The sequence below is a fragment of the Mus musculus genome, chromosome 7, assembly GCF_000001635.26.
Source record: "Mus musculus strain C57BL/6J chromosome 7, GRCm38.p6 C57BL/6J".
In the NCBI taxonomy this organism is placed as follows: Eukaryota; Metazoa; Chordata; class Mammalia; order Rodentia; family Muridae; genus Mus; species Mus musculus.
The window spans coordinates 65,132,180-65,158,903 of record NC_000073.6 but is presented as its reverse complement, the minus strand read 5'-3'; the positions used below and the strand labels follow the sequence as shown (position 1 = coordinate 65,158,903).

At 45.8% G+C, this 26,724-nt stretch overlaps 1 protein-coding gene across 2 annotated transcripts in view; it reads left to right on the top strand.

The window, feature by feature from the left end:
* The first annotated feature begins 2,375 nt into the window (after positions 1–2,375).
* Fam189a1 (family with sequence similarity 189, member A1) overlaps positions 2,376–26,724 on the top strand; it is a 400,438-nt gene continuing 376,089 nt past the window's right edge. The window contains exon 1 of one of the 2 annotated variants that reach the window (NM_183087.4): positions 2,376–2,799. In NM_183087.4, the coding sequence (NP_898910.2) occupies positions 2,581–2,799 (219 nt within the window). In that variant the 5' untranslated portion in view covers positions 2,376–2,580. The remainder of the gene's footprint in view (positions 2,800–26,724) is intronic. The other variant, XM_006541197.2, reaches the window with a different exon arrangement.

Here is a 26,724-nt window from a genome sequence, read left to right as displayed (position 1 = left end):
CAGAAGGTCTCATAGGGTCTTCTTGCAAGGACCCCAATCCTGTCCCCAGCTGATCACTGAAGCAGTAGAATGGGACTCCATAATCCTCCAATCTTCCACACCTCCCAAAGCAGTTCTATGTGAATGATGGTGCAAAGCTCTGTTGCCAGCTTGAGACTCAAGTTGGTACCCTGAGACCACAGGTGCTTTAGACCATAGCTAAGCTATGGGAAATGTGTCCCCAGACACATCTTTGAACAGTGAACCCTTTAGCACAGGCTTTCTTCTTTAAATGAATTTGAATCTTCACAAAGTAGAGTTTTAGATGTATGGGGTCTTCCCTTACCACCTTAAGGACATCTCTCCAAGTATCCTAATTCAGTGCAGGAGGATTCTCTTCAGTCATTGTCTCTTTCATAATTACAGTAGCTTTCTTACAACTGGTCTGAATGCTTTACTGTCTTAAACCTTCGTCTTCCAAACAAACTAGTTCCATATTTTTCAGCTCAACATTATTCAAGGTCTTGAGACATGGCAGATTGCAGCCAGTTTCTTTGACAGAATGTATCATGGAACCTAGTTCCAAATAGAATTCTTGTTCGCCTCTGGAACCACTCCCACCCTTCCCTGTCACCCTCTCTTGCCATGCTGATAGCAATATCTTCTGGATTACAGTGTGGTCAGAAAGCTCCTTTCCAATCGCCGGGGCGGCAGGTGTAGCAGTATTTTCTATCCCACTGAACCCAGATGCAACTGACTTTGGAGCAATTATCTGTGTGCTGACAAAGTCCCCCGGAGACCAAAAAGCGCCCCCCCCCCCGGGGGGCCTGCCTGCTTTTACTTGTCTCAGACCTTCTCCCTGCCAAACAGTGGACTTTTAAACATAATTTTGACTAGTATACAATGTGGATAAGCTAAGTAATTTGCTCATTTGTAATGCCGATTATCTCTCTTTTGATGTCTTAGAGGCAAGGCTTCTGTCTGGTTTTTGTTTGCTGAGGTACTTACCTCTAAGAGCCTTAAATGGGTGGCTTCTGCTTAGACCCCCTAGTCTGAGCCGGTTTTCAGAAGAATGCCTGAATGGGCGAGGGAGGTGAGGGCAGTCGAGTATCACGCTTTGATATTGTTTCAAGCACTGACAAAAATGCTTCCTGAGAACTTCTAGATAGAAAATACCTCCAGGAAATTGGAATTTGTACTAGGGCGCTCTAAACACCTGGCCAGAGGCTTATTTCATTTTATAAAGAACTGGGAGAGACGACAGCAGTTGGCCACGGGCCAATATTTGGAGGTCATCCACTTTATCCTGGGATTCCCACCCTCTCTCTCTTCATCCCTTGGCCATCCAGTTAAATTGGAAAATAAATCCCATCCCTGGTAAGGTGTTGGCTGATAAAGGCTGAGCTATTGCCCCTTCAAGGGGAATTTGCATTTTAATAGGGGCTCGTCAAGCCCCAAAGGAATCAATATCTCTAACGCTGAAATTTCAAGCACCAGCAATTGAGATATTTTCGGGAGGACACTGTTCGGTATTTCCAATCCAATGGGGCGGGGGTTGAGGGGGAGGAGGCAGACAGGGATGGAGGACTCCATAAGTCCTGCCAAGAGGTCATGGAAGAATGACCTTTGAATTTCATCTTTTGCAACTTTCCTTTTCGGCCAGTCCTTCATACTTCCGACCCTGCAGACTCCATTCAACACTGATAGGCTTAAAGTTGTCCCATCAACAGGACCACAAAAGGCATTGGGACAACCGAATTTCCAGGTTTCCTTGCAATTTCAAGGAAGCCAATCATTAAATCTGGGGGCAAGAGGGAGTATAGGCTGTTTAATACAACCTCCATTTACATTTGCTCTTGTATACTGTTTTAAAGGCTAAACTTGGGACTTGTTTTATAAAACGCCCCGCAAAGGAGAAGTGGATAGAAGGCAGCTGCTTGCCCCAGGGGTGTCCTAGGTGGCTTCTAGGGTGATTCTGCACGAAGGCGGCTAGGCTTATTAACTGGAGGTCGCCACGCCTGGGGCTCAGCGCAGGAAATCGACATCCAAGCCCTTTCAGAGCCTCAGGTCCCACAACCCCGCTCCCACGCCTTGGCCAAAGGGTCCTCTCGGAGTCCTCTGTCCTTGCCGGTGTCCAGGCTCCGTCCGTCCTCTCCCCAGTATCCGACTCGGCCCAGGAGGAGGCACCAACGCGGAGGACACACCCGCGACCTCTCCTGCTCCCTGCCTTGTCCCCCCCTTCGGCTTCGGTTCCCTCCCGGGCCCCGGCGCACAGCGGCTAGGCTCGCTCCCGAAGCCCGCGGCGGCTCGCGCCCGGCACGGCGGCTCGCGCCCGCGCTCGGCCAGGGGAGCGCGCGGACGGGCGGGCGAGCGGGAGAGGGCGCAGCGCGGCCGGCGGGCCCTGCGCAGCGGCGGTGGCATGGGCGCGGGCACCGGTGCGGGCTGCGGGCGCCCGGCTCTCCGCCCGGCCCGAGCCGCTCGCGTCGGCCGCGCGCCGCAGCCTCTGCTGCTGCCCGCGGGGAGGCGGTCCCCGCAGCCAGCGCAACTTGCCCCGGCGCCTCGGTGAGAGGAGCGCAGCGCGGAGAGAGCTTGCGGGACGAGATGCCTCCGGCCGGCGGCCCCCGCACACCGCGTCCGCACGCGCTGCCCCGCAGCCTGTCCCGCCTGCGCGAGTGCCCGGGCCGTTCCCGCATCGTGCTGGCTCTCGGGGCCACGCAGATGGCGCTCGGATGCCTCATCGTGGCCGTGAGCTTCGCGGCGCTGGCTCTCACCACCTCCGCCCGCGTGCGCCACTCCTGCCCTTTCTGGGCCGGCTTCTCGGTGAGTGTCTGCGGCGGCGGCGCGGGCTGGGACCCGGAGCTGCAGTGGCGGGGGACGCGGCCGGCGCCGAGTGGGGGAGCGGACGCCCGGGTCTGGCAGCTGCGGCTCGGCTAGCAGTTTCCAAGTCCGGGCCGGGGAACTCCGGGGACCGCCGCGCGTCGCGCTGCCGCTCCAAAGCGTTGCGCCCGGAGTTACTTTTCTGAGGGGAAAACAGCCAGGCGCCCTCCCTTCGCCACCTGGTGGGTAGCAGTCGGTGGCTGGTGCCTGCCTGGGACAACTGCCCGGATCCCCACTCGCCGCCGATGACCGACCCGGGCAGCGGGCGACTGTGACCAAGGCGGCACGGGGGCGCCCGAGCCCGGTGCAGTACCCGCTGTGCACGGCTCCCTTCGCTGCGGTTCTCGCCGGGGGCGCGCAGGGCTGTGGGTCAGTCTGGAGAGGACCGACTGGTCCCCGCTCTGGCACCTCCCGGACGCAGGGACATCTTGTTTCCCCTTAAGCCCAGGACGGTCTGGCTGGACCTGCTGGAGATCCGGAGTCAGGAGCGTGCTATTTAAAATCCAGATTGATTTTCGGGTTCTTGACCCTCAAATGTTTCCTCCAGCAAACATTTATTAAAGAAGCCATTGGTTCGAGATGATTTTCTTTTCTTTTCTTTTCTTTTCTTTTCTTTTCTTTCTTTCTTTCTTTCTTTCTTTCTTTCTTTCTTTTTTTTTTTTTTTTGGTATTTTGTATTGTTTTGGTGAAAGTTGCTTATATTCTGTATTAATAAAGCATGGACATATGGGAATAGGGATAAATGTGGCACGGGTATTTATAACGATGGGCACTTGTTTCGAGAACTCTTGACATCTGTAACTACATTTGGTCAGTGGTGCACAAATACATTACAGTGAACCTTCTGCGTTTAAATTCCGCTTACGAAGACCCAAAACAAGCCTTGGCAATCAATGCTCGTCGTTTGTTCTTAACTTTTGTAATTAAAAAAAAAAAAAAAAAGTCCAGTCCTGCATGGCTTTTATTTATTTATTTAGTTTGGAATGGCCTTTGTTCTGGCAAGTTCCTTGTCTGGTTTAAAATGAGATCTTAGCCAAACTACCCTGGAAACAAGGATCGATACAGGTGTGGCTGTTCATCCAAATGGGGGTATTAATTTTCAAAGCTTATTTCAGACAGGGGTGGGGACTCATCTGGGAGAGCAGAATAGGAAGGCAGAACGTGTGGTCACAGCTCCCAGTGTTCAGATCGATGAGAGGAGGTGGGAGGCAGCCTCCAGGGAGCCGTGGTCCAAACCCGCCCCTATATATAGTCTCCACACATCTGTTGCTCGGTTTTTAGCATTACTTAATATGCGTTGTTTTCATGTCTGTCTAGTGGGTACTGAGTTTCAGCCTGCTGGAACCAGCCTACAGGTGGCAGGCTGGTGAATTAGCAAGGATTCCTGGCTCTTTCCGGAGCCTCCCCCACCTCCTCTGAGCCTTAGCTGGATTCCCTAGGGTGTTCTAAGAGAACTGATTTTATACACACACACACACACACACACACACACACACACACACACACACACACAGAGAGAGAGAGAGAGAGAGAGAGAGAGAGAGAGAGAGAGAGAGAGAGAGAGATTTTATATATATATGGAAATATATCTTTTCTTCATATATATATATATATATATATACATACATACATACATATATATAGCCTCAAAAGTAAAACATTAATTAGAGACAGTAGAAAAACACATACAAAATACACATCCCCTACATTTTGTTTCAGGAGTTAAGTTACATATGAAAAACAGTAATTCGGCTTGTATGTCAAATGCTGTTGTCTTCAACATCTATAGGTGATTAATTCTAGTTTCCCACAGTTCTGAGTCCTGTCCTGGCGTTAGGCTGTGGGCTTCCATTTCTCTGGGCTCTGGAGAATAGCATGAACCCAGCATAAAATGCTTACACATTTTCCCTCCTTCCCTCTGTCCCTCCCTCTGTCTTCCCACAGGCTTCTTTTTAACCTTCAGAATTGAATCAGCTACAAGTGTTTTGAAATTTATTTTTTTCTATGCTGGGGATGGAATCTCTCCATACATACTAGGCATGTGCTAGACTGAGTTACATCTCCAGCCTTTAAATCCTTTCAATACAGCGTATAGCAATTTTCACACGTTGTCTCTGCCCCGCAGAAAGAATGCTTAGTTCCAGTTGGGACAGGTTCGCATGTTGATGTGATCGTGAGTGAGTAACACGGGCTCTTTGCCTTCCGTATACAGCCTGCCCTTAGCATCGGCGGCTTCTGTAGCCAAGGATCCAATCAACCAGACACCTAAAGTATCCAGAAAGCCCTGTATCTGTACAGACACATGCACAACATTTTCCTGGTCAGTTCATACCCAAATGATAGAATATAGCAACCATTTGCATGGTATTTATATTGCATTAGTTATTCTAGGCAGCCTAGAGATGATTTTCAGGCATACAAGAAACCGTGTGTGGGTTATATGCAAATTGTAAGACATAGAAGGGATTTGAACCTCCGCTGTTGGAGGTTCTTGAGATCAGTCTCCCAAGGTAATGGATATATTTGCTCTAACTACCTTGAAAGGTCTTTAAGATAGGTGACCAAGATGGTAGGTTTTTATGGAAACTCACACTAGGCTTAGTGCTGGACTCTGCTATATGAACCCTCTGAAAGGATACTGGGTACTTAATTGCTGCCTCAAACTTCTTGATCATTTGTGGTTTAGACCTGGTGAAGAATTGTTATATCAACAGTTCTTGTATTTAGGAAAAAGTAATATGAAGAAAAACAATTCTTTTCTTTATTGAGCACTTACTATGTACTGGACCTGATAGTCCCTTTTATATGGACGATAGCCCGCTCACTGGCAGCCTAGTGGACTGTACCTCCCGGTACTCGGCCTTGGCCAATTGATTCCCTCCCTGAGTTTCCATCAGGCATCTCACTTGTCTTAGCCAGGGGAATGCCACACCAGCCTCTTTCAGGGGCTGCTCCTCAAGCAGTCCTGGCAACTTGTGGTGAGTGATCTGAGAAGAATAAAGATGAAATCAGTAACTTCCCCAAGGTCACTGAGCCAGGATGTGGCTTTGAACTTAGCTGCTCTCACTTTAGAAACACCAGGTGCCTAACTGAAGATGATGCTTAACTGTCCATGTGGCAGAGGGTGGACGAGAGCCTGCTGGTGAAGAAATTGCCTTGGCAAGGCAGCCACACCCTCTGTTCCTTAGGAAAACCCTAACCATGCCTGAAAGGTGAAGGGTCAAGAAATTTGAAGACACATTACGCTGGGGACATTAAGAAAACTTAAAAAGTTCTGTGTGTGTGTGTGCCTGTCTCTCTGTGTGTATATGTGTATTTGTGTAAGATGTTTATATATGTGGGTATTCATGTATATGTATGTATGTATATGTATGTTTGTATGTGTGTGTATGAATGCCTGTGCATATATGTGTGTCTATGTGCATGTGTATATGTGTGTAAGATGTGTGCATGTGTGTACTGTATGTGCTTGTGTGTGTCTGTGTGACTATATGTGTAGGTGTATTTATACGTGTCTGTCTCTGTGTATATGTGTAAGAATGTGGGAATATAGGTGTATGTATGTATGTGTATATATATGTGTGTTTGTGTATGTATATCTATGTGTATGTACATGTTTGTGTCTGTCTATGTGTATATGTGTGAATGTGTGTATATATGTGTGTCTGTATATATATATGTGTATATATATATGTGTGTGTGTGTATATATATATATGTATATATATATATATATATATATATATATATACATGTGTCTGTGTATATATGTGTGTATACTTTTATATCCATCTGTATATGTGTATGTGTTTGTATGTGTGTGAATGTGTGTGTATGTGTCTCTGTGTATAGGTGTGTATATGTATATATGTGTGTCTGTGTATACTCACAGAATTGCCACGTGGAGGTTTCAGTCCCTGGCCTCAGGCAGACCTGTGGCAGGGCAGTACATTGTGGTAGGAGTGTATATGCTGCTTACTTTGAACCAGATAGCCAAAAGGAGAAAGGAAGAGGAAGAGGCTGAGCCCCACTGTTCCCTTGTAGGTCACTCAAGACTCCCCCTTAGGCTCCACCTCCTTCTAGAAATGCCATGTGGAACTAAGTCTTTACCACATGGGTCTTTAGGGGACATTCTAGCTCTAAACTGTAGGAGGGGAGCTTGGCAAAGCTGGAGGCTGGTGAGGTGAAGAAGCTGTGGCCAGAGGTCAGTGATGAGCAAAATCTACATGGCGCTTTGATTCTGAGGAGCACCTTGTAGAGTTCCCTGTCCTAGGCTATACTGTCTGGCATGTTAGGAGATGGGTCGCCTCCCTACGCATGAACCTCTGGCACATTTCTGCAGTGACTGACTATACAAGAGCACTGAGCTGGGTGGGGTCTTGACACGTTGCCTTTGAGTTGAGGCGACTAATCTTGCCAGTGCCAGGACACTGAAGTCACCTGCACAGCCGCTGCTGGCAAAGCAGCTCAGTCTTTGTGTTCCCTTTAAGAGCGATGCTGCTAGAATTCTAAAAATATTCCTAAAGCAGTATGTAACTGTTGCCATAACTAAAACCCAGGAAATGTACAAACATGGATTCTCTTCTCCATCAGTGCTCTGTCGATCGGTAGCTGACATCACCAGTGGTGTTTAATATCCCTCTACAAACTTCACAGTCACAAGTATATCAGAATGCTTACACGTGAAATGCTTCCTTTTCTTTCTAGAATAGAAAAATGGGAGTCTACCACCCACATTTTACTCTGTCGCTCCCTTTGAAATGTGATGTGTCCCTTGCCCATAACTGGTGACAAATTTGAACCCCTTCTTTGAGTGGGTGTGTAATAATAGTGCAAACTGCAGTTTATTGTGTTGTATTCCATTTCTCTGCTGCTGGGAGCTTTCTGGTGACGCTTTCTGGTGTCTGATGCTGCTTACCCTAGATGCCAGTGCCTGCTACTGAGAGTGAGCTCTAGTGACTTGTTAGTAGTCAAAGGCTGTTCTGATTGGGATTTAGTTAGGTGTTGTTAGATTCGTTGAGGAAAAATCATTCTCACCCCCAGGAGCCTTGCACAAGGATTTGACTTTCCCCACTCTTGAGACATAGGCCATTAGCAGCCTTGAGTGCTTTTATTAATCTGATGGAGGAAGATTGACATCTGTTTTCATTTGATGTGAATTTTCCTGGCCACTTTATTAAGTGTTGCACATACCTCCTCATTGGGCTCAGTTCTTGCTGTCTTCTGCAATATTTAAGACACCCACAGTCATACGTTCTTTTCCATTTCAGAGTTTCTCCGTTGTTTACACTTAGTGATCATTACAAAGGCCACCCAGATAGCCCCAAGAATTCCCTTCTGATAATTTTTTATATCGACATATTTACTAGTCCGGATTTTCTCTTTTATTTTATTTGTACACACACACACACACACACACACACACACTCACGAAAAGGCCAGAGGACAACCTTGGCCTCCATTCCTCCTTAGGCGATATCTACTTTGTGTTTTGAGGCAGAGTCTCTCACCGGAACGCTCTGATTAGGTTCTGGGTCTGTCTGTCTCTGCCTCCTCAGTGTTGGGACTGAGAGCCTGCACCGCCACGCCTGACTGTGTGCCTGGGTACTGGGGATAAACTCAGATCCTCAAATCTGTTTGCCTTCAAAGTTCCTATGTAAACAAGTCCTATTTTGGATTCTATTCAGTTTTGTTCCCTTGTCTATTTTATGGTCAAATATTCCCCTCCCCTCTGGCCCACTTTCCTCTTTCTCCATTCTCTCCCTCCCTCCTTCAGGTGTTGGGGATTGGATCCCCCACCTTGTATATACCCACCAGGCAGGCAGTGTGCCACCGGACCACAGCCACCTTGTATATACACACCAGGCAGGCAGTGTGCCACTGGACCACAGCTCCAGCTCCACATTTTTGATCTTGCAGATCTCACGGTGAGTTTTGCTAGCTGGTAAGGCAAGTCTGTCTACACCATGTCTCTGCTTCAGAGTCGATCTGACTGTTCTTCTGTATCCGTGTCAAATGCTTGCCTGTTGACCAAGGCTGACTTAGGGTTGGAAACACATTATCTGTGTAGGTTTCAGAAGCTCTGAATCTTCCAGGTCAGGACTGTGTTGCATCTCTTCATTAATCTGCCCATTGAAAACATTCTAGAAAAGATCCCGTGGCGATGTGGTCTTCATGATAGAGTAGTTCTTCACTCTTTTCCTAGACTTCCATTGAACATCAAGCCAGCGGGTGAGATTGCCACAGGATGAGCTGAGATATGACATCACAGCAGAGAGGATGCACTTGCTGCTCCTGGCAGTTCCAAGACTAGATGGAAGAGGCCATAGACTGGCAGCACCAGGACCGCCATGAGTTACTCCTAAAAGTACAGTGGTGGGCCCTTTCAAGAGCAAATGGTAAAGCTGAAAAGGTCTTCAAGGGTTTTTTTTAAATGTAGTTGAGAACAGCAGACCACCTTGGCAAACCTTAGAGACACAATAAGTCCAAAAAGCCTCCTCTGAGAAACCATGTCTAGACATGTATACTGACTTGAGCAGGACAGGGACACAGATGGTGAGGAAGAGTAGGCTCAGGTGGGGGAGGTGAGGAGAAGGAGGATCATCCAAAAACGGATCTCAGAAACTGCTATGTCACCTTTCTGTTATGGCAACGGAACCCCCGAGGCAGCCACCTTACAAGCAGGAAAGGTTGGAGCTGGCAGATGACTGGCTTGTTCAAGGACTGGCCGTGCAAGTCCGAGAACTTAGGTTCAGATCCGCAGCACCAGTGTAGAACAATCTGGCTGTGGCAGTGTGGATGGGGCCCAGACGTGTGGATCTCAGGAGTGTGCTGGCCACATGCCTAGCTGAATTAAGGACCTCTATGTTCAGTGACAGATCCTGTTTCAAAAATTAAGGGGGAGAGGGGCTGAGGGAGCCACCTGAGGTCAACGCACGGTCCCCAAATGGATGCACACATGTGTATGTGCACATGTACAATTGCAATCATGTGCTCACACTGCACACATGCCAGAAGATCAAAACGTGATATTTCAGTGTATGCTAGCAGCATTGTAGGAGCCGTACCGGTCAGACATCAGGAGGGTCCCAAAAATACATGTAGAGAAGAGATGGAATGAGACAACAGGGATTATTCAGAAGAAAATGAACTTAGAAATGACTGAATGATAAGGAAAGCAGGAGCAAATGGATCCCATTGAGATGAAAACAGGATGAAGAGGGGGAATGTCACGAAGATAAGGATGGGATAAAATGGAAAACAGAACACAGGCAAATGGGCTCAACACATGGGGATCCTGTGTGCAGAGAAGGGGAACCATGCAGCAGGTGAGATAAATTCTTAGAACTACGATGCAAGAAAGCATTTTCCTGAAGTAAAAAAAAAAAAAATCCTTGAGAGGCTCCACTGAGCAGGCAGGAAAATCATCAGGAGGCAGAAAGAGTGGAGACGAGGCTGTCAAGTAGGCTTTTGAGACCAAGGTTCAGTTGCGCCGCACAACAAACATCCTATGTTCTGGTAGGCACTTTGGAATGCCATAGCCAAATCCCATGCTGGGGACTAAGAGAGTCTGTTCATTAAAACAAGATGCTTTTGGAAAGTTTTGAAATGATTGCCAACCCCTGTCAGGTGGCGGCGCAGGAATGGGGGCCTGTGCCTCAACCACACGTCCCTCTCGTGCTTGAGAGTGCTTTCTCTATCAAAAGCGAACATGACATCATTTGCCTCGTCTTTCTCTGAACGTTGTGGGTGCCAGGTTGCCAGCTCGGTGTGACATCATGTCTGCCAGGTTCAGTGTGCCTTCTCCACGGAAGGGTACTGTCTGACCAGTGCAGACCTCTCTGGATTAAGAAATCAACATTGGAACAACCTTTCTTCTCAATCTGCAGACTCCATTCCAGTTTCATCACACAGCTACACTTTTTTTTTCTTTCTCTCTGTGGTCATCACCATCCTCAAACCTACAGCTCACAGGACGAGTCCTCTGCTGGTTCATCCTAAAAGTTTCTCCCAAGGGAAGCAGACTTGGAACAGCCCCGATCTGTATAGTTTGATTGTATAAGGAAGATGCTTTCTTCTGTATTTCAGGTTCCTGCTGGGGGCCTTTGATTGGGAGCTTTGCAGAGGTCCAACAGCACTGCACCTTCGGGCTTTACCCGAGTAGAGGGAGCAAAATGAAGCCTGTACTCGGTTTTGCTTTTTAATGATGGCTTCACATTATAAGTGTGATGGTCCTAGGAAGAAAGATGTTGACACAGCTTCCTCTCAGCTGCTAGAACAGTGGTTCTCAAACTGTGGGTTGCGACCCCCAAAGGGGGTTGCATGGCAGATACCTTGCATGTCAGAGATTTACAGTATAATTCATAACAACAGCAAAACAGTTATAAAGTCGCAATGAAATGGCTTGATGGTGGGGGGTGGTCACCACAACATGAGGAACTGTATTAAAGGGTTGTGGCAGTAGGAGGGAGGGGTGAGAACCACTGCTTTGGAACCTTATTCCTTCTTGGTGCCCCTTGGGCGGCTACCATAGAGGCTATCATCTGGATGAATAGGGGACACCCTCAGGCTCTTTGGATGCTTTGTTTACCTTTAACAAATACTCTGAGTAGTGACAAGATGGCTCGATGCGTAAAGGCACTTGCCACCGAGTTTGCAGGCTTGCTTGAGGTCCCTGAGACCTACAAGGTGGAAGGAGAGAACCACTTCCTGTAGGTTGTCCCCTGTCTTGCACACATGTACTGTAACATCCATGCCCATCCATGCCCCCAACAAGCAAACCAACAAAGCCTTACGTACCTTGAGATAATTCTATAAAGAGGAAAGAAATAGTTTGACTCCCATTTAGAGAGGTTTTGGCCAATAGTTGGTTGGCCCTGGGGCTGATAGGCCTAGAGTGAGAAAAGACATCATGGGGAACTCATGGGGAGCAGGTAGTAAGGTGGCACTGCTCATCTGGTGTGTGTGTGTTTGTGTGTGTGTGCACGTGCTTGTGTGTGTGCGCGTGCTTGTGTGTGTGCCTGTATGTGTGTGTGTTTGTGTGTATGTGTGTGTGTTTGTGTGTGTGTGTGTGTGTGTGTGTGTGTGTGTGTGAGAGAGAGAGAGAGAGTGTGTGTGTGTGTGTGTGTAATGCTTTCTTCTTTTTAAGAGCATGATCTTGCAGTGACCTAGAGATCTCCCATTGGGCATCAGCCCCTAAAGGGTCCTATTATCTCCCAGTTGTATCACCTCTGGGAACAAGGTTGCAGCACATACCTCTTTGGGGATCACTGAATATTCAAGCTGGTGGCTGTCATGGGTTCTGTTTGCTCTCCTGGGGACACTGGCTATGTACCTTCCTGTGTCCTAGACTTCTTGTGTAGAGACTTGGCAAGTTGAGAATGGGATTTATATGCCTGTCTTCTTAGCGTGTCAGACCTACCTGGATTCCATTTCTGCATTTAGGTATCTTAGCCAATCTTTTACCCTCTGCATTATTGAGCTACGATCAACAATAAAAGAAAATCATATGCACTTAAGTGGCGACATAGGGTTTTAGTGTATCTCCTGTGATGATTATCCCACAATCAAACTAATTAACAAATGCATCGGACAGCAGTTCCCTGTGGGTGTGTGGTGAATACATCATAGAGTCCCCATGGTCAGCTTCCAGTATGCAGCTCATCACTAGCTGCCATTGTCCCCGAATGGACTAGGTACCAGAACTCGTACCTGAAGGTTTGTGCATGTGAGCCACGTCTCACTTTTGAGTCACGTTTGAGATGGTGGCTTCATGTTGTGATGACCTACTCGGCTCCTTTTTCTCATCTGTAGCTGAGAGGGATCATATTTTACTTATGGGACACAGTGTGGTGAGACAGTCAGTGATGTATGAAGTAAGCCTGGGGGAAACAGGTGTGTAGAATAAAAATATTGGCATTCTTAGGTGTGTGTGTGTGTGTGTGTGTGTGTGAGAGAGAGAGAGAGAGAGAGAGAGAGAGAGAGAGAGATACCGGGGGATGGTGAACACAAATAAAGCACTTCATTGTATCAGTGACTGCAAGGGCCTATAGTGAATAGTCTCAGAGCTTCTCTCTCTCTCTCTCTCTCCATCTCTCTCTCTCTCTCTCTCTCTCTCTGTGTGTGTGTGTGTTTATGTCTCTCTCTCTCTGTGTATGTATGTATGTATGTATGTATGTATGTATGTATGTATGTATGAATCAGTGTCTCTTGTAATACAGGCTACCTTTGCACTTGCTATGTAGCTAACTGTGGTTTGCTTTGTACACCTGATCCTACTGCTTTCTATTTCTCTGAGTGCTTGGTCTCTGAAAATATGCCACCACACTTTCAGATTCCAGACACGTACTTTAAAATACCTGAGTCTACCCTAACAAACCTAAACTTTAAAAATATGTATTAGTTTTATTATTTTTGGGGTAAATATTTGCCTTTATGTATGTCTATGAAATGTCCCTTCTTGGTGTTCATGGGTTGGGAGCCATTGTGAAGTGCTGGGAATTGAACCTTAGCCCTCTGCAAGGGCAGCAAGTACTCTGAGCTTCTAAGCTATCTCTTCAGCCCAAATAATATATTCGGATGGACATGAAACTTAATGGCTCTGAAATGAATCCTTAAAACTTAAGCTGATTCTCTAGTAGAAAAAAAAATTTAAACATGACGAGACAGTAAACTTTTATTTGAAAAATAAACCTGGTCATCATCTAATTATAAGATTAGTTCAGGCTTGTCACCTCTAATGAGATCAGTCAGCGTGAGTCATTTGTGTGTTTGGGGTCTGCATCTGTGGTTCTTACTGCAGATCAAAGATGCTCAGAAAAAAACAAAAACCAATAAAAACCACTGCATCTGTGCTAAATGTGTGGAGATTCTTTGAGTCGTTCCCTGAATAGCGCACAGAGCAACTGCCTGTGTGACGTTTTGTTCCATTAGGCATTGCATGTCATTCAGGTGCAATTTAAAGTACACGGGAGGATGTGTGCAGGCTCTGTGCCAAGACCGACAGGCCAACCGTGTGTGTGTGTGTGTTCCAAAACATGCCTGAGAAGGCAGATGAAAATATCCAGTGCCCTGCTCCATCCTTTTTGGCCCTTTACCTTTGAGGCTAAGGTCTCTCACTGAACCTGGAACTAGATTGGAAGCTAGCAAAGGAACCTTATGTCCATATCCCTTGCAGTATTGGGGCTGCAGAAGTGTGCACAGCCACATCCAGCTTTTTATGTGGGTGCCTGGGAGCCAAACTCAGGTCCTTAGGTGTGTGTAGCAAGTGTTCCTACCAGATGAACCATCTCCCTAAACACACTGTGCAATTTTATATAAGAGGCTTGAGTGTTCTTGGAGTTTGGTGTCTATTAGGGAGTGGAGTCCTGGAAACAGCCCCTGCAGACACAGAGGAACAGTCACAGATACAAAGCAATAACCACAGACACTGAGGGACAGCTCCAGACATAAAGGAGTAGCTACAAGCACCAAGGGACACTGAGGGACAGCCATAGACACCGAGGGACAGCTGTGGTGGCTCTCACTGAACATACATGGTGGTTTTGAGATACAGGTTAGGAGCTCAGCAAAATTGGAAGGACTCTAATGGTTACAGGTATTTAACGTGTTGATAAGCAGCGTGGCCTTGATGAACGTAAGTTTACCAAATCTTCTGATTTAACCATTATCTTCCAGTTACACCCAAGGTTTATTTTCAGCCACACACAATGAGAGTATCTCTATAGAAACTGATGTTTTGACCTCCGTCAGCAGAAACAGAGTATGTTTTACACCTGCCACATTCAGTGTAGACTTGGTGTCAACAGATCCCCTCTCCTGGCTTGCCAGCACCATTGGGTGCCATTAGAGGGCTTGGGATCCAGTAGTATTGCCTCTTCAAACAGGAGGGAAGCACCTCTCCTGGGCATATATCCAGAAGAAGCCCCAACTGGTAAGAAGGACACATGCTCCACTATGTTCATAGCAGCCTTATTTATAATAGCCAGAAACTGGAAAGAACCCAGATGCCCCTCAACAGAGGAATGGATACAGAAAATGTGGTACATCTACACAATGGAGTACTACTCAGCTATTAAAAAGAATGAATTTATGAAATTCCTAGCCAAATGGATGGACCTGGAGAGCATCATCCTGAGTGAGGTAACACAATCACAAAGGAACTCACACAATATGTACTCACTGATAAGTGGATACTAGCCCAAAACCTAGGATACCCACGATATAAGATACAATTTCCTAAACACATGAAACTCAAGAAAAATGAAGACTGAAGTGTGGACACTATGCCCCTCCTTAGAAGTGGGAACAAAACACCCATGGAAGGAGTTACAGAAACAAAGTTTGGAGCTGAGATGAAAGGATGGACCATGTAGAGACTGCCATATCCAGGGATCCACCCCATAATCAGCATCCAAACGCTGACACCATTGCATATACTAGCAAGATTTTATCGAAAGGACCCAGATGTAGCTGTCTCTTGTGAGACTATGCCGGGGCCTAGCAAACACAGAAGTGGATGCTCACAGTCAGCTAATGGATGGATCACAGGGCTCCCAATGGAGGAGCTAGAGAAAGTACCCAAGGAGCTAAAGGGATCTTCAACCCTATAGGTGGAAAAACATTATGAACTAACCAGTACCCCTGAGCTCTTGACTCTAGCTGCATATGTATCAAAAGATGGCCTAGTCGGCCATCACTGGAAAGAGAGGCCCATTGGACACGCAGACTTTGTGTGCCCCGGTACAGGGGAACGCCAGGGCCAAAGGGGGGGAGTGGGTGGGTAGGGGAGTGGGGGTGGGTGGGTAAGGGGGACTTTTGGTATAGCATTGGAAATGTAAATGAGCTAAATACCTAATAAAAAATGGAAAAAAAAAAAAAAAAAAAAAAAAAAGAAATGCCATACATTGACAGAGCAGCCAATCTGTCATGACATGTAGTATACAGTTGCTGCTCAAAGCTGTCATGTTCTTTGTGATATAAACACATACATACATACATACATACATACATACATATACATATTACATCTAAATACATGATTAATACATGTATAAGTACATATATGCATAAATGTATACACATACAGATACATACAAATTCACATAGATGCATGTACATATAAATACATACATGATACAAATACACACACATCCATGCATATATCCATTCATACACATATGTACATACACACATGTAAGTATAAGCCTGCATGTGTACATATATAATATACACACACTACTACTTTGTTACTGTGTGTGTGTGTGTGTGTGTGTGTGTGTGTGTGTGTCGTTTATCATCAGTACCCAAACACCAGCCAATCAACCAACCACAACCATAGAGAAATCCCAGAATATCCTTAGTGCCCAGTGATGTTGAGAGTTACACTCATGGTTCTTCTTAGTAGCCCAGATGATGGATGGATTTCAATGACAGGGATGGAATCAGAGCTCAGGGAATGAGGGAGCCAAGCGGTGCTCTGCTGTGGAGAAAGAACCTGGCACCATGCACTCTCTGGCACTGGAAGTGGTGTAGTCAGCCCTGCCTTGTCCACTGGGGCTACTCCTAAGACTCCCAGGGGATGCCAAAACTTTGGCTAGTGTCCAGCCTTTTGCAGACTGTGTGCTTCTTTGTACTTACCTTGCACCCTAGGCATAACTTTGGCAGTTTGAGATCTAACAACAAACTGGCATTAAATGTTTCCTTTTTGATTTCATGAATAGGAGATCTGTTCTTTACACTGTAGCAGCCTTAGCACATGTATTTTTCTTACTAAATGGAGAGTTTTCTGTTGTTTACACAGGGACGCACTTCCCACCTCCTTTCTGCTGCTGCATCTGAGCTCCCTGCATGACTACTCTTGTGTGCCGGGGCTGTTACTAAGTAAAATAATGGTTACCTCAGTACAGATGCTTCATACCACAACTTCTGACGTGGAAACACAGATGGCTTAGTGACTAGATGGCCAGAGCTGGCAGTGTGGATACACTGGATGAAAGGACGATTCCTGTCTCTGGCAGGACAGGGCAGATGGTATGAGAGGCCAATGCACCGCTTAGTGCAGCATGCAGTTTGAAATTCACCAATCATCTCTGGAATTTTTTTCCTTAGAAATTCAGACCATGATTGACTGTGGGAAACAAGGGCCAGAAAGCAAAGTGGAGGCTACTGGATATATTTAAGGACGTGATAATGATCACAATTCTGACTTTAGTATATGGCAATTAAAATTCAGAGGCACAAGCAGAAATGTAAAACCCGGTCCTGAGCTCCTGCCTGTTCTCATTTGCTCAAAGGTCAGACTTTTCGAACTTTATTCTTCCTCATTGGTGTCCTGAGCATCTCTGACTTCATATCTGACACCACAGAAGCACATCTCATGCCACTGACCTAAAAAACCTGTTTTTCCTGTCCGGGGTCCTCTCATTCTAGGTCCTCATATATCTATTTCCCCACATTTTCAGGAGGCCATAGCCACTCAAATGTCTCTTCTTTGGTGCCGGGGCTTGCTTTCTAACCCGTGCAGTGCAGACTATTATTTTGAAGGGAACTCCAGCTATGTATCTGACTGCCCATGTTCACCGTGTGGGTTTTTCTTCTTTTTCCTCCCCTAGTTTTCATTTCTTTGCTCTTTTGGCTTTTCAATCTGGGACATTTGTTCAGATCCATCTTCTGAACCATCTATTGAAATCTTTAATGATAACTGCATCAGAGATGTCGGGGTGAATGATGGGAAAGATTCCGGAGTGTTTGGTCACCGCCATTCCTCCAAATGAAGCGCTTCCTCCTGGAGGGTGAAGAGGTGCTCACTGGCCTGAGGAAGATGATGGAGCTCCGCATGCTTAGAAAGCCCACGAGACCTTCTAGGTTCCTCTGTGATGTTCTATAAGCAGTAAACAGTTGCTGGAGAAGAGGAGACTTGTATGGGCTTGCCTGCCTGTTGTGCAGGGACAACCAGCGATGTGCTTTTGGGTGGTGCAGCTGCTTTTGAGTTCCTGAGCGTCTGTGAGCAACCTCCACCCACACTCCTGCCTGATTCCAGTGAGCTCACAGGTTCGCCAGGATAGATTTGGGAGGGATTGTTTCTTTGGTGCTTCATATCTCCTCCAGGAAAGTCATGAGGCACAGAGACTGGACAGTGTATGGTTGTGTAAAACTTTATTAAAGGGACATGGGGCAGTGGGGGAGAAGCACAGGAAGTCTCAGTGTCCAGGGTACCCATGCAAGGTGCTCAGGGTCCTTTTTAGGAGCAACAGGCTCATCAGAGATGGAAACGCTTTTACCTTTTCTGGATATGTAGTGAGACCCAGGCTTCTTGACTAATTCAGGCAAAGACTAATAGGAAACAGGTATAAGCTACTATGCCAAACATTTCTGCAAACATCTAACAGTCGCTATGGGCTGCCCTCTGGGCTGTCTCAGATCCTCCATAGCAGAGGCTGACAATGATTGCTGATTGGCACATTCTCCTGGCTTAGCTGAAGATGATGACTGTGTTATCCGAGACTCCTACAAGGTGGCAGTTGGGGGCAGCAGACCAGGTGAGTCATCTGTTCTTCCAGGGAGTTAATTGCTCTGTATAATGTTTGTCACTTGCACAAACTAGCGTCCTCTGGGAAGTGACAGCCTCAGTTGAGGAACTGACTCCATCAGATGGGCTTGTGGTCTTGTTTATGTGATAGTTTCTTGATTAATGATTGATTGATGTGGGAGGGCCCAGCCCGTTGTGGGTGGTGGTTCTGGGTTGTATAAGAAGGTCAGCTGAGCAAGCCGTGAGGAGCCAGCCAGTAAGCAGTGCTTGTCCATGGACTCTGCTCGAGGTCCTGCCTCAGATCCCCTGGAGGATGGGCTGGAACCCCTTTCCTTCCCGAGTTGGTTTTGGTCTACATTTTATCATGGCAACAGAAAGCAACCAGGACAATAGTCATAGGGACTCTTTTGTTCTCTTTTATATATTTTTTGTTTGTTTGTTTGTTTGTTTTCGAGACAGGGTTTCTCTGTATAGCCCTGGCTGTCCTGGAACTCACTTTGTAGACCAGGCTGGCCTCGAACTCAGAAATCTGCCTGCCTCTGCCTCCCAAGTACTGGGAATAAAGGCCTGTGCCACCACGCCCGACCTCTTTCATATTTTATATTCATTTTCTTAACATTGGTGTTACTTTCTGGTTGCAGTATTTGTTCATTTCTTCTTGATAGTCTTAATTGGAATTGAGTGTAATAAATTTCTTGTTTGCATCAGGGATAAGTTTTGTTTGTTCATTTATCTGAAGCTTTTGTGACTTCGTTTTTCTTCAATGGCTTCATGGTTCTTGATTCTCCTTTGATGTCTATAGGGTTGATGTGAAGAGATGCGGGCATGTTTTCTTTACACGTTCGCTCTTTCCATTGAATGAGGGCCTGGCTTAGTTCTGTTGGGGTGTGCCTAGGGCTCATCAGCTGTCAGGCTCCACCCGAGAATGCATGGGCTAGGCATAGTGAGCTGCTCTTTTGAAACTGTGTTGAAGAATCTGCTCTGTGCTGTGACCTATCGCTGGAGACAGAAGGTTCAGTTGTTGTTGTTGTTGTTGAAGGTCTGTTCATTTGGCTTCTGGAACACCTGCTAGTTATGTTAGTGCCAGGAGTGTGAGGGGCTGAGGTACATATATACTTTCATAACTGCAGGCCATACAGACGTATGGATACAGACATTGCACCCCTCCAAAGTTTCTCAAGGTGTGAGCTGAGGCTCTCCCCTCTACTACCTCTATCCATAACTGATGCGAACTCATTCCCATATTCACTTGTCTTCCTTGTCATGGAATGAAGCAGGACTCTTGGGGAGTGGCTACAGTCCAGAGGTGGTTAACAGAGCCTGATTCCAGCGGCCGTCCCTCAAGCATGGCCCCAGTTTTCCTATGCATTCTGTGTCTCAGTTCCTGCTGTTTGATGGAAATATTTTAGCCCTTATTATAGTTATTGGAAGGGTGATATTTCTGAAAATTTGAATTGACCCATTTTTTTTTATTCTTCCTGGGAAGTGTGTTACTGCGTGTTGTGCCAGCGAAATCAAGGGCAGTTGTTGCTTTGGGAGAGGAGCAGAGAACTATCTAGAACAAAGAACTCATTACTCTACCTCGAGTCCCAAAGCTAACTTTCTTGAGTCTCTAGAGAGGCTATAGCCATGAAAAGCAGGATTTATTACAAGGGAAAAGAAAGAATATTGTTACAGAAACTTTACTTTGTATGTTGAGAGCAAAGCTGGAGAACGCTTGGATGGAAGACGTGATGGAAGGAAAAGGAACAGGAAGTAGGAAGAAAGGGAAGGAGCCTTCTTCTGGATCCACACAGTAGGCAGCAGATAGGTAAGCAGCCATCAGTTCTCTTACACTCTGTGTTCTTCAGCCTATTGCAGGAGCTATAAAGTATCTCATGGGTGGGAGATGCTAAGCCTTCTTCTGCACAGGATAGTAAATACTTTGGGCTTTGTGGGCTGTGGGGGGATTCAGTGGCAACTATTAACTCTGCTGTTGCAATGAGAAAGCAGCTAGAGGTCGTGCATAAGCAAACTGAATAGCCAAAGCTCAGTAGTAACACTATGTGTCAGTGTAGCAGGGCAATGCAGGCAAGTGTCAGAATTTGTTGGCCTCTGGTCAACAACTCTAGTTCTAAAATGTCTTATGAATTATATGTATGAGAATAATATATACGGAGTTTCCATATATAATATACGGAGCTCAACATGTGTGGGACATGTTGAAGGTAGATTAAATCCTTCTCCAGGGTCTAGCCTGGCAAGTCCACTGCCCTTCCCTTCTTTCTTCCTCCTCAAGCTACTTGATTTAGCCTGGTTCATGCATCCAGTGTTCCTGCTAGTCTGGCCACCCCTGCCTCTGCCACAACCAACCTCTAGTCTTCCTCCAAGACTAGACCTAATTGCTCCTGACCCTCAGGCCACTCCCAAGCCACACCCAAACTCTCTGCCCAGTCAGATGTACCACCACACTCTAGGCTTGTACCAGGATGCACATCCACACATCAGTCCAGTCCTCTCAATCCACCTGACTTCATCCCACCTACACCATTACCAGCCTCATGGTCCAACGTGCCTTCACATCCTCGCTCCTGTCTCAACCCACTCTTTCCATATCAGACACAAGAAATCCGTATGCCCAGATCTCATCACAAAAGTACAAACAATATGAAAGACCAAGTCATATACCCTCTCCACAGCCCACTAGTCCCATGGAAGTTTTTGCCAATGAGAATTACCTAGAGCAAGCCAAGGACACAGACTTTCAAAGAACAATCATAAACTTCAATAAAAAATTCAAGGACTTTTAAGAAGACACAAAAGAAACGTTTCAATGAAATGAAAGGGAAAGAACTTGGGGATAGTGAATGCCTGAGTGGTGGTCAAGGAAACACAGATAAGGCTGATGGACAGGCAGACAGTCCTGGATTTGAAAATGGAATTCAGTAGGGATAGAAACAGTGAAGAGGACTCAAGCTGAAATCAAGAATTGAAAAAAAACAAAAACAAAAAACAAAAACCCAACATTCAACTAGGAAGTTCAAAAGGAAGTATTACAAGTAGAATGAATTAAACAGAGGATAGGATATGAGGACTCAAAGAGGTTCGATAACAAATAAACAAGGAATATAAAAAAATTAAACTACAGGAAAGGAACACACAGGAAATGCAGGACACCATGAAAAGACTAAGACTTCAAAATATGGGCAGGGCTGAGGAAGGAGATCCCAAGTCAATGGCAGAGGCTAGATCTCTACCAAGATCATAGACAAAAACTTCGCCAAGCTAAGCAAATACACACCATACAGGTACAAGAACCACACACACAACACACCAAATAGACAACACCGAAAAAGAAAATCCCCAGTGTATCATAGCTAAAGCATTAAGTATACAGAGCAAAGGAAATATGTTGAAAGCTGCAAGAGAAAAAAAGCACAAGTTACGTATAAAGGCAAAGGCATCAGACTAACAACAGCTGATTTCCCAGTTGAAACATTGAAAGTCATAAGAGCAATGCATCCCAAGTCTTAAACAGCCATGAAGGCCAATCTAGACTAACATGCCCATCAACACTATCTTTTGTAGTTGAAGGAGAAAGAAAACCTCTCCACAAAACAGTCTAAAAAATATAGTCAACAAACCAAACATGGAGAAAATATAGGAGGCAGTATTCCAGGCTGAGGAGAGAAATAAACATAACAGAGACACTGGCAAGAAATATGAAGCCATACGTACTAAAACAAAAGTACCACTGAGAACACCAACACCAACACCAACAACAAAACAAAACAAAACAACAACAAAAGCGTCCCCACATACAAAATGATCACAATTAACAGAAACATTTCAATAGTAACTTTAATGGCCTCAGTTCTACAATCAAAAGACACAAATTGACTGAATGGATCAAGATTCAAAAAATAAACATCCATTTTCTCCAAGAAATATATCCTCCAAGAAATATGTCTTCCTGCGTTCTGCCTCTCTGCCATGGGTGTCCAGACACCACCAGCACATTGGCCTAGAGAAGGCAGAGCAAAGTCTGGAAAGGGAGTCTACAGCCTGTTTCCCTTCTGGGTATCAGATGAATGTCTCAGTTACCTGTCTCTTGGTACCCAGGCACTGCAGGCCCACAGGTCCCGCCCCCCCCCCCGACCCCCTAGCATCTGTATAACAGGCAGGAAAGGAAAAGCTGAGTCTGAGACAAGTAGGGTCTAGTCCAATTGGGAGTGAGTGCCAAGTACCAGGAAAACCCTTTCTCCAGAAATTTTTAGGGGAAGGCCTTCCCTGTGTCGATCTTAACGAAGCACCTCTCTGAGACAACCCTTGCTTGTTCATATTGCTTTATTGGGGGTGGATGTGAATGCATACATTTTATTTGTGGTGGCCCAGGGATTCTATACTTCTTGGGGAAGGGTGTGAGAATACCCAGGAAGGGAAGGTCATGGGCTGAAGGCTCAAGGGTACCTAGATGCCTCACTAGCATGAAGAACTGCAGGTTCAGTGTTTCCTTACTGAGTACATGTGGTCCTCTCCTTGGTGGCCTCGGAGTTGGAACTAGAGGCTGGGAGGGGCAGCTCCTAACCTCTCAGATCTCACCCCACCAGCTCTTATGCCTGCCTAGTAGCAGGGTCACACATGCCCTATAGAAATATGTCTTAGCTTTAAAGCTAGGCCACCTTAGATAAAAAGATGGATGCAAGCAGTCTAATCAAATGGGACCAGGAAGGAAGCAGGTGACAAAGTAGACTTCAAACTAAAACTATTCAGTAGAGAGAAAAAGGGACACTTCATTCTGATCAAGAGAACAGTGAACCAAGAAGACATATATAACACATATATGCATTCTATGTGCAGTCTGGTGCACCCAATCTCATGAAAAAATACTACTGGGTACAAAGACACAGACTAACATTAACCCATCAATGGTAGCGATGCCAGTGCTCCACTTTCTACAATAGAAAAGTCATCCAGACCAAAAGCAGAGGAACATCAGAATCCGCTGAGATCAGTTCTACCCAGCAGCATGTGGAAGCTTTTCTAAACCAGATCACATCCTGGCACACAAAACTAATCTGCACAAATTCAAAATGATTGAAATAACTCAGTGTTATCTGAATGCAATGCAATAAAACCTAAAATTGACAGGAAAACAAACTTCTCTAGTAAATACACAAACTCATGAAGATTAAACAACCCGTTATAATGATGAATAGATCAAAGAAGAAATAGAGAAAGGAGTAAAAATCTCCTGAACTAAACAAAAACGAGAACACAACCCAACAGAATCTCTAGGACGCATGGAAACCGTCCTGGGAGGGAAATTTATAGCTCTAAATGCTTACATGAAAGAGTCAGAGAGAACACAAATAAATGACTTAATGATGAAACTCAAAACTTTGGAACAAGAAGAACAAACCAAACCCAAATCCACTTGAGATCGAGAAATAATAAAAGCCAGAGCAGACGTTAATGGTCCAGAAACAGAAAAAAGAAAACTCCAAAGGATCAATGAATCTCTGAGCGGGGTTCTTGGAGCAGATAAACGAGATTGACAGACTCTTGGCCCAATCCCAGAAGAAAAAAAGAGAGGATACAAGTGAACAGGATTAGAAATGAACAGGAAAATGTTACAGCAGACACCAAATTCAGAATGTTATGAGGGAACACACTTAAAACTGGTATGCCACTAAATTTGAAAACCTAAAAGAAATAAATGAATTTCTAGATTCAGACCAACCACCAAAATTAAACAAGAAGAATTCAGCAACCTAAATAGACCCATAACAATGAGACTGAAATAATTATGGAAAGCCTTCCAGCTCAAAAAGTATCCAGGGCCAGATTCAACTATAACCGTCCGTGTTATGTTGCCTCTTCCTTCTCCTGTATCTGTCTCACTCCCACAGTGGATCACCCACACATCTCCCATTTCACCCATCAGACCACTAATAGCCTGCTGACCCCTTCCCTGTTGCTCCCTGACACCAGCAATGGTCCATTCCTACTTTCCTGGCTTCTTCAGTTACTTCAGGCTATGAACTCAGGTCTGAAGATTTGGAAGTAGGAACCTCAAATGAGGACGGACATGCTACATTTGTTTTTCTGGGTCAGGGTTACCTCGCCCCATATGATCTTTCCGGTTCAATACATGTATCTGCAAGTTTTGTGATTTCATTTTTCTTTACAGGGGAATGGTGTTTCATGGTGTATGTGTATCACATTTTCATTATCCGGTCTTCAGGTGAAGGACAGTTTGTTTCTGATTCTCAGTTACTGTGAACAATGATCATGGCTGATCAAGTATCTGGATAGTAGGATGTTGAGTCCTTTGGGCATGTGTCAAGGAGAGTCTTCCTGTTGAGGACTACACCGATATCACGCAGGGTTCTGCCTAGCTTGTCTTCTGTCAGTTTCAGTGTTTCCAGTTTCACATTTAGGTCTTTGATCCATTTAAAGTCAGCCTTTGTGAAAGGTAAGGGATGTGGCTCTCATGGCACATTTTGCATGTGGATATCCAGTTCCCCTCCGCACCCCCCCGCACCCCCCCCCCCCCCCCCGCACCCTTTGCTGAAGATGCTTTCTTTTCTCCAGTGCACTTTCAGCATCTTTGTTTTTGTTTTGTTTTGTTTTGTTTTGTTTTGTTTTGTTTTGTTTTGTTTTGTTTTTGTTGTTTGTTTTTCGAGACAGGATTTCTCTGTGTAGCCCTGGCTGTCCTGGAACTCACTTTGTAGACCAGGCTGGCCTTGAACTCAGAAATCCGCCTGCCTCTGCCTCCCGAGTGCTGGGATTAAAGGCGTGTGCCACCACGCCCAGCTCAGCATCTTTGTTAAATAGCAAGTGGCCAACACTACATGTACCATGTTTGTGCCTTCAGTTTTGTTCCATTGGTTTACATGTCTCGGTTGGTCCACAGTACCACGTTGTTTTATTAGGATGGTTCTGTAGTGTATCTTAAGATCTGGAATGGTTCCCTCACCCCTATCCTTGTTGTTGTTCAGGACTGTTTTAGCTATTGTGGATTTTTTTCTGGTTTCATGTGAATTTTAGGATAGGTTTTTTTTTCTTCCTATTTCTGCAATGAATGAGAGAGGCCTTGGATTCTATACATTGGACAATGAGATTAGGGTGACAGGGATGAATAATGAGATGTGGATGTGTGTCCTCTCTGACAAAGGTATTTTGCATATGTGATTAAGCTATGGGTGTTGAAATGGCCAGCGCATGGTAGGTTATCCAGTGGGCCAGTGTCGGCACAAGAGAGGGAGACAGGCAGGTCTGTGTCGAAAGACTTGAAAGAGGATGCCATGAGGGAAAGTCCCATGCCAAAGGCAGCTGTGGAAGCTGGGAAAGACAGGAAATGACGACAGGGGAATGCTTCTCTTTTCAAGACAGGAAATGGTCCTCTCTGTTCAAGACAGGGAGAAGGGTTCGCTGTTCATGTCTCAACAAGGAGTGGCAGAGGTATCTTGCCACCTTGAAGGTAGCTGAGTCAGACCTACTTTTAGACTTCTGACTCCCAGAACTGTGGTATCAAACAGTGGTGTGGCTTTGAAGCAAGTAGGATGGTAATTTATTTGAAGATCAGTGGGAAGAGATATGGATGAGAAGTTCAGGGGGGATACGGGGCAAACAGAAGACAGTAGTTTTTGTTCTGGTTGCCCAAGCATGAAATATGTACAATCTAGTTATACTTCAGCCTGGTGGAGCCCAGGTTTGCTGGAATCAGAATAGATCAGAAGCTGTCACCACAGTCTTACTTCTAGGGACTGGCTTAGGTGACAGCTAATGAAGAGATGTGTCTGGGCGGCCACAGTGTAAGCAAATCAGGGCAGACATAAGGCCTAGTATTGTTGTGTCCTTTGGGACATTGCTCATAGAGAGTCATATACTACCTCATTCAAACCTTTCCGTAGTCTGTGGAGGACTGAGATGGTGTCTTCTGCCTGTTGTGAAGGTTAGATGTTGTCAGGCATATTCTCTCTGGGGAGATCTGTTCAAGGAGAGGATTGTGGGTGGTTGTGCAGAAAATGAAAATAGGAGATTTGCAGGGTTGTCTGGGATGGTGATGTAGAGAACAAGGGTGTGGGGCCTGGGTGCTGGGCACCTAGCTGGGGCCACGGACATGGACGTAATCAGCAGAGCCCACATGTGTGTTTGGAAATCCATGAGGCTTCACATGTTCCTACCTGGTGGTCCTGAATGCTCCAGTGAAGAGGCAGGGTGGGGTGGGGTGGGGTGCCAGCAGCAAAATGAATCTGCTGAGTCGTGCCAGCGGAAAGAGAAGGATCAGAGGGCTGGCAGCCTGCTGCTTCTCAGGTGTCCCTGTCCACTTGTGGAAGTGGGGGTGAGTGTTAA